Here is a 6443-nt window from a genome sequence, read left to right as displayed (position 1 = left end):
ATTTCGCAATACACAGTAAAACTGCTCGTATCGAAACAATTGAAAAACTCCCGAGCAAACTACCGAAAAACTGACGAGAAAACGTATTTTCGAATATTATCTCTTGCTATTTGTGTTCTGGGCCCATAACCTGTTGAGTATTGCCAGTAATGATACACAGTGATGATAGCCAAGAATAATAAAAGAAAATATATTTAATAAAACATGTACTGTTGTACAGAAGGCAGATCTAAAACTAACTTTTAAAACAATATTTTATTCGCTGCTGTCCACCGCTGCCGTCTTGCGAACCTGCTTATTAGACAAAACATCCGGTATAGGAGCAGAAGGCGATAACACAATAAAGGTGTCTAAAAGTTAACACAAATAGATATTCATATTCTTCATATTAAGTTTTCCAGGTTAATTAACTTTAACAGTTTCCCCTTCAGAAGTTCTGGCGGGATATAAAGGGCGAAACATCGCAGAAGCGAAAATTCTTAGCGTTGTGCAAAATGAGGTAAAGCGACTCGATTTACAACAAGTAAGAGAAAATGTAAGTAAACGGATCGTTAAAGATCAAAATGCTCAAAAGAAACGATTTGATAAAACCCGTGAAAAGGCGAAACAATATACTAAAGGTAAAGTAGTAATGATTCGAAAAACAAGCATACAAGCTACAGGTAGTAGTCAAAAACTTACACCATCGTTTAGGGGACCATTCAAAATCACAAGTGTTTTGTATAAAGACAAGTATGAGGTAGAGGACCTTCGAGAAGGCATGAAACGGTCACGAACAGTTGTAACCGTAGATGAAATGAAACCTTGGATACTCCTAAGAGGTGAGAAGGTGACATAGGGTCATCATTTTACTAAGCTAAGAGGCACATGGCCTCTTCAAAAAAAAAAAAAAAAAACAATAATAATAATAGTAATAGTTTTCAGGATAAATGAGAGTATGTCTGTGATAATAATGAATGAATAAATGAAATATGAACAATTTTAAGGATGACATTACAATTTCTTTCACTGCTTCAGCCGCACTTACGAATTCCGCTTCTGTTGTAGAAAGCGCTACACATTGTTGTTTTCTACTTTTCCATACAACAGCNGACCCAGCCATGGACATGGACCTGACCATACTGACACCTGTTAGTTGACCACATTAATAATTTTGATGTATATTAAATCACTCATGTAAGAGAGATACAGTTGATTTACTTATTTACTTATTACAAGTGCAAGCATTTATCTACCAGCGTTTCTTATCTCTTCTCTCCCTTACACGTTTATAATAAATAACGATAAAATAAACTATGATATAATTCTCGGGACCGATTTTCTCGGGCAATCTCATATTCTAATGGAAAAAACTCCTGATTGTCTACGTTTACATACATACCGGAACTATCAAAAAAAATAATAAACAGCATCGAATATGAACTAGAAGATAAATTAGATTTCTCCAAAATCAATTTTGGCAACATCAGTGAATCTAACAAAAGCTGGTGTTTGACCTACTTACGTCCTATAAACAATGCGTGTCAACTTCCTTATCTGACCTGGGCAGAACAAACACTGTTGAGATGAAAATAAAATTAAAAACTGATGAACCTGTAGTTTACAGACCATATCGAATGTCTATTTCCGAAAGAAAAATACTTAACGATATAATTGATGATCTATTAAGAAACAGTATTGTGAGACCACCTCAATCACCCTATGCCAGCCCCATTATACTTTGCAAGAAAAAAACAGGTGACTATAGGATGTGTGTCGATTTTAGAAAACTTAATGCGATTACCGTGAAAGATAAGTACCCTTTGCCTCTTATAGAGGACCAGATAGACAGAGTAGGAGGAAATATTTTCTTTACTGGGTTAGATATGGCTTCAGGTTACTACCAAGTCCCAATGGCGTTCGTAACACCCGATGCGCATCTAGAATTTGTACGATTGCCATTCGGGTTGTGCAACGCGCCGGCCGTTTATCAACGATTAATAAACGATATACTAGGTGACTTAAAATATACTATTGCCTTTCCCTATATTGATGATATCATCATACCGTCGGTTACTTTTGAGGAAGGTTTGGACAGGCTGCATAAAGTTTTAGAAGTACTAAAAGAAAACGGCTTGACTCTAAAATTGAGTAAATGCACATCCTTTAAAAGAAAAATTGAGTACTTGGGGAGAAAAAGTAGTAGCGAAGGTGTACTTCCGGGATCATTAAAGGTAAAAGCTGTGATGGAGGTGTCAGATCCTCAAAATATAAGGCAAGTAAGACAATTTTTAGGATTGTCCGGCTATTTTCCGAAGTTTATCCAAAATTATGCACACCAAGTGGAACCATTAACACGGTTACTTAAAAAGGATACCAAATGGTCCTGGGGCGAAGAACAAAAAGCAGCCGTTCAAAACATTAAAACCGCTTTATCATTAAAACCTATTTTAGCAATATTTGACCCTAAACTACCAACCGAACTACACACGGACGCGAGTTCAATAGGAGTAGCCGGTATGCTAGTACAGAAACATGACATAGGGATGAAAGTAGTCGGTTATTTTAGTAAGCAAACCACCCCCGAACAAAAACTATATCATTCGTATGAATTAGAAACCATGGTGGTAGTATTATCATTACAACATTTTAGGGTTTACCTACTAGGTATCCAATTCAAAATAGTCACCGACTGCAGTGCATTACGTGCAACTTTTGTTAAGAAGGACTTACTGCCTCTAATAGGTCGAGGGTGGTTACAAGTCCAAGAATTTACGTTCGATGTGGAACATCGAGTGGGTACTAAAATGAGCCACGTCGATGATCTTAGCCGTAACCCCATCGAAGAATGCATAAATGTTATTGATTTAACCGAAGCAGATTGGATTGTTGCGGCCCAATCACAAGACGACACCGTAACCAAAATCAAAACTATACTTAGTGAGGGTACGCGAAATCGAAACACTAAACAATGTTTTGACAACTTTTTGTTGAAAAATGACAAAAGGATGCAAGTGGTAAATATGCAGGTTATGCCATGATGACTCTGGTCATTTAGGATTTGAAAAGACACTTAAAAGAATCGCCGAAAAGTATTGGTTAGCCAAAATGCGTGGCTTTGTAAAGAAATATGTACAATCATGTCTATCTTGTATGTATTATAAACATCCTTCTGGTAAAAAGGAAGGTCAAATGTATCCAATCGAGAAGGTGCCAGTACCTTTCGATATACTTCATATCGATCATTTGGGGCGATTTAAGAAAATTTCGAAAGCAAACAGTTATATTTTGACCATTATAGACGGATTCACAAATTTTACAATTCTTGAAGCAGTGAAAGATACGAAAACAAAACACGTGATTAACACATTACTCAGTTTATTTTATATTTTCGGGACCCCACGACGTATAATTAGCGATAGAGGTTCGGCCTATACGTCCAAAAAGTTTGAATCGTTTTGTAATAAATATGGTATTCATCACACTCTAAATGCGGTAGCCACGCCTCGGGCAAATGGCCAGTGTGAGCGTGCAAACCGGGTTGTGCTAAATACCCTAGCAGTAATGGCTGCAGGCATGAAAGAGTCCAAATGGGACACACTTGTTAAGCCAATTCAAGGTATTCTGAACTCTACAGAAAATAAAACCATAGGTGTTTCACATTTAGAAGTTCTGGCGGGATACAAAGGGCGAAACATCGCAGAAGCGAAAATTCTTAGCGTTGTGCAAAATGAGGTAGAGCGACTAGATTTACAACAAGTAAGAGAAAATGTGAGTAAACGGATCGTTAGAGATCAAAATGTTCAAAAGAAGCGATTTGATAAAACCCGTAAAAAAGCAAAACAATATACTAAAGGTGAAATAGTAATGATACTAAAAACAAGCATACAAGCTACAGGTAGTAGTCAAAAACTCGCACCATCGTTTAGGGGACCATTCAAAATCACAAGGGTTTTNTTTATTGCACTTATATTATCTACTCGTAGCACATTTTTATTTATTTTCACACCGATCTCGTTAAACAATCGATTTAACCACACAATTTCTTTCACTGCTTCAGCCGCACTTACGAATTCCGCTTCTGTTGTAGAAAGCGCTACACATTGTTGTTTTCTACTTTTCCATACAACAGCTGCATTTCCCAACTTGCAAAGCACTCTGGTGGTCGATTTCCTTGTGATTTTGGCGAAAGTTATATCTGGTCTAGATATGACTTGCAAATACATCAGGCTGCCAACCGCTTCTCTATAAGGAAAGTCTTTTATTTCAATTCTTTCATTAATTTTCTCATTCCAACCACTTTGAATTTGCGTAGATACTGGCTTGCATTCTGACATATTGAACTTTTCTAAAACTTCTTGCATAGATCGTCTGACAAACAAATAACGAACCATTCATTTTCGTAATTTCCATTCCAAGAAAACTACCAACTGTTCGAAATATTTTGGTTTCAAATCTTCGAGATAAGCTCTCCAAAAACTCTTCAGCAAAACTTTCGTCTTCTGCTACTATTAATCCATGGTCTACATACAGCACAATAAATGCTCTTTCTGGTCTTCAGTGATACATTCGTTCCAGCAACGTGAAGCCTGCTTTAATCCATACAAACTTTTTAAAAGCTTGCACACTTTTAGTGAACCGTCTTCGTAACCCTCTGGTTGCTTCATGTAAATTTCTTCATGAAGTGTTGCACACAGAAATGCAGTCTTGATATCAAATTGTCGAAGACTCATATCTTCCATTGCTGCTGTGGCTAACAAAACTCTCACTGTATCGTACCTCACCACTGGACTAAAAGTCTCTGTATAATCAATACCTCTCTTTTGAGAATAACCTTTTATAACTAGACAAGCTTTATAAAAAGTTGGACATCCATTGGCGTCATTTTTAATCTTATAAACCCAACGATTGTCTATGACGTTTTTATTTGGTGGTCTATCTACTAATGTCCATGTTTTATTTTTAAATAGCGAACGTATCTCATCATCCATTGCTAGTTTCCATTGTTCTGAATCAGCTGATTTCATAGCTTCTTCATAATTAGCCGGTTCTTTTGAAGCAAACATCGCTACAGGTACACCATAAAAATCAGGTTGTCTTAATTTATGTCTATCACGTAATCTTGGAAGTTCTTTTTCTTCTTTCTTTAAAACGACTTCGGATGTATCATCTACATCTCCATTTGAATTAGGATCATCTGACTTGGTTTCCAACTTGTTATCTACAGGCACCACTTTGTTAGTAACTTCCTTTTTAAAAATCACATCATGACTTAAAACGACGTCGTGTAGTTCTGGAATCTAAACACGATACCCAGCAACCCCTTCTGTGTAACCAACAAAATAACCACGTAAAGCTTTTTTGTCTAACTTTTGACGTTTTTGTTGTGGAACATGGACGAAGCATTCAGTTCCGAAAACCTTGAAATTTTCAAATTTGGGTTTTTTGTCATACCAAAGCTCAAAGGGACTTTTGCCTGCAAATTTCGTTGTTCCCGTTCTGTTTATCACATACACGGCTGTATTGACTGCCTCAGCCCATAAAAATTTTGGTAAATCTGATTTAGAATAAAGAAAAGAATGTGCCGTTTCCATAATAGTTCTATTCTCTCTTTCTGCCGAACCATTCTGTTGTGGTGTGTATGGTGTTGAAACCGTGTGCTTGATTCCATTACGATTTAAGAAAGCGCGAACCTCTTTGTTACTCAAAAAATTGCATTTGTATTAAGGACAAGCTTTCGTCTGACTTTAGGTCGTAAACACTATGCAACTTTTGCCACATATCACACGCTGTCTCGCAATTCATTAATAATTGCAACGGTTTTGCTTCCACGGACGTAACAAACAATTTTCGAGCAAATCTATCAGCCTTTGTCCATTTCTTTAATTTCTTTTCGAATTCCGCATCATTCGAATTTGGTTTTTCTTCAGTTCCTTGACAAACGGCCAATGCATCTTCACTATCCAATATAGTTTGCACTATAAACTGCCACATTTGCCAATTATCTGCATCACGTAATTTCTCGATTTTTAATTTGTCGGCCTCCATTTCGCAATACACAGTAAAACTGCTCGTATCGAAACAATTGAAAAACTCCCGATCAAACTACCGAAAAACTCACGAAAAAATGTATTTTCAAATATTTTTTCTTGCTACTTGTGTTCTGGGCCCATAACCTGTTGAGTATTGCAAGAAATGATACACAGTGATAATAGCCAAGAATAATAAAAGAAAATATATTTAATAAAACATGTACTGTTGTACAGAAGGCAGATCTAGAACTGACTATTTAAAACAATATTTTATAGCTGCTGTCCACCGCTACCGTCTTGAGAACCTGCGTATTAGACAAAACATCCGGTACAGGAGCAGAAAGCGATAACACAATAAAGGTGTCTAAAAGTTAACACAAATAGATATTCATATTGTACATATAAAGTTTTCTTTGTTAATTAACTTTAACA

At 36.5% G+C, this 6443-nt stretch overlaps 1 protein-coding gene across 1 annotated transcript in view; it reads left to right on the top strand.

Moving 5' to 3' along the window:
• The window catches only part of LOC112904465, a 14776-nt gene that overhangs the window by 6855 nt on the left and 1478 nt on the right, over nucleotides 1-6443 (top strand). Inside the window, exon 2 of the mRNA XM_025974563.1 lies at nucleotides 677-821. Coding sequence (XP_025830348.1) covers nucleotides 677-821 — 145 coding nt within the window. The remainder of the gene's footprint in view (nucleotides 1-676; nucleotides 822-6443) is intronic.

Source organism: Agrilus planipennis, unplaced genomic scaffold, assembly GCF_000699045.2.
Source record: "Agrilus planipennis isolate EAB-ADULT unplaced genomic scaffold, Apla_2.0 scaffold230, whole genome shotgun sequence".
In the NCBI taxonomy this organism is placed as follows: Eukaryota; Metazoa; Arthropoda; class Insecta; order Coleoptera; family Buprestidae; genus Agrilus; species Agrilus planipennis.
The sequence above is the reverse complement of the archived record's forward strand: the minus strand, read 5'-3'. Positions and strand labels throughout refer to the sequence as shown.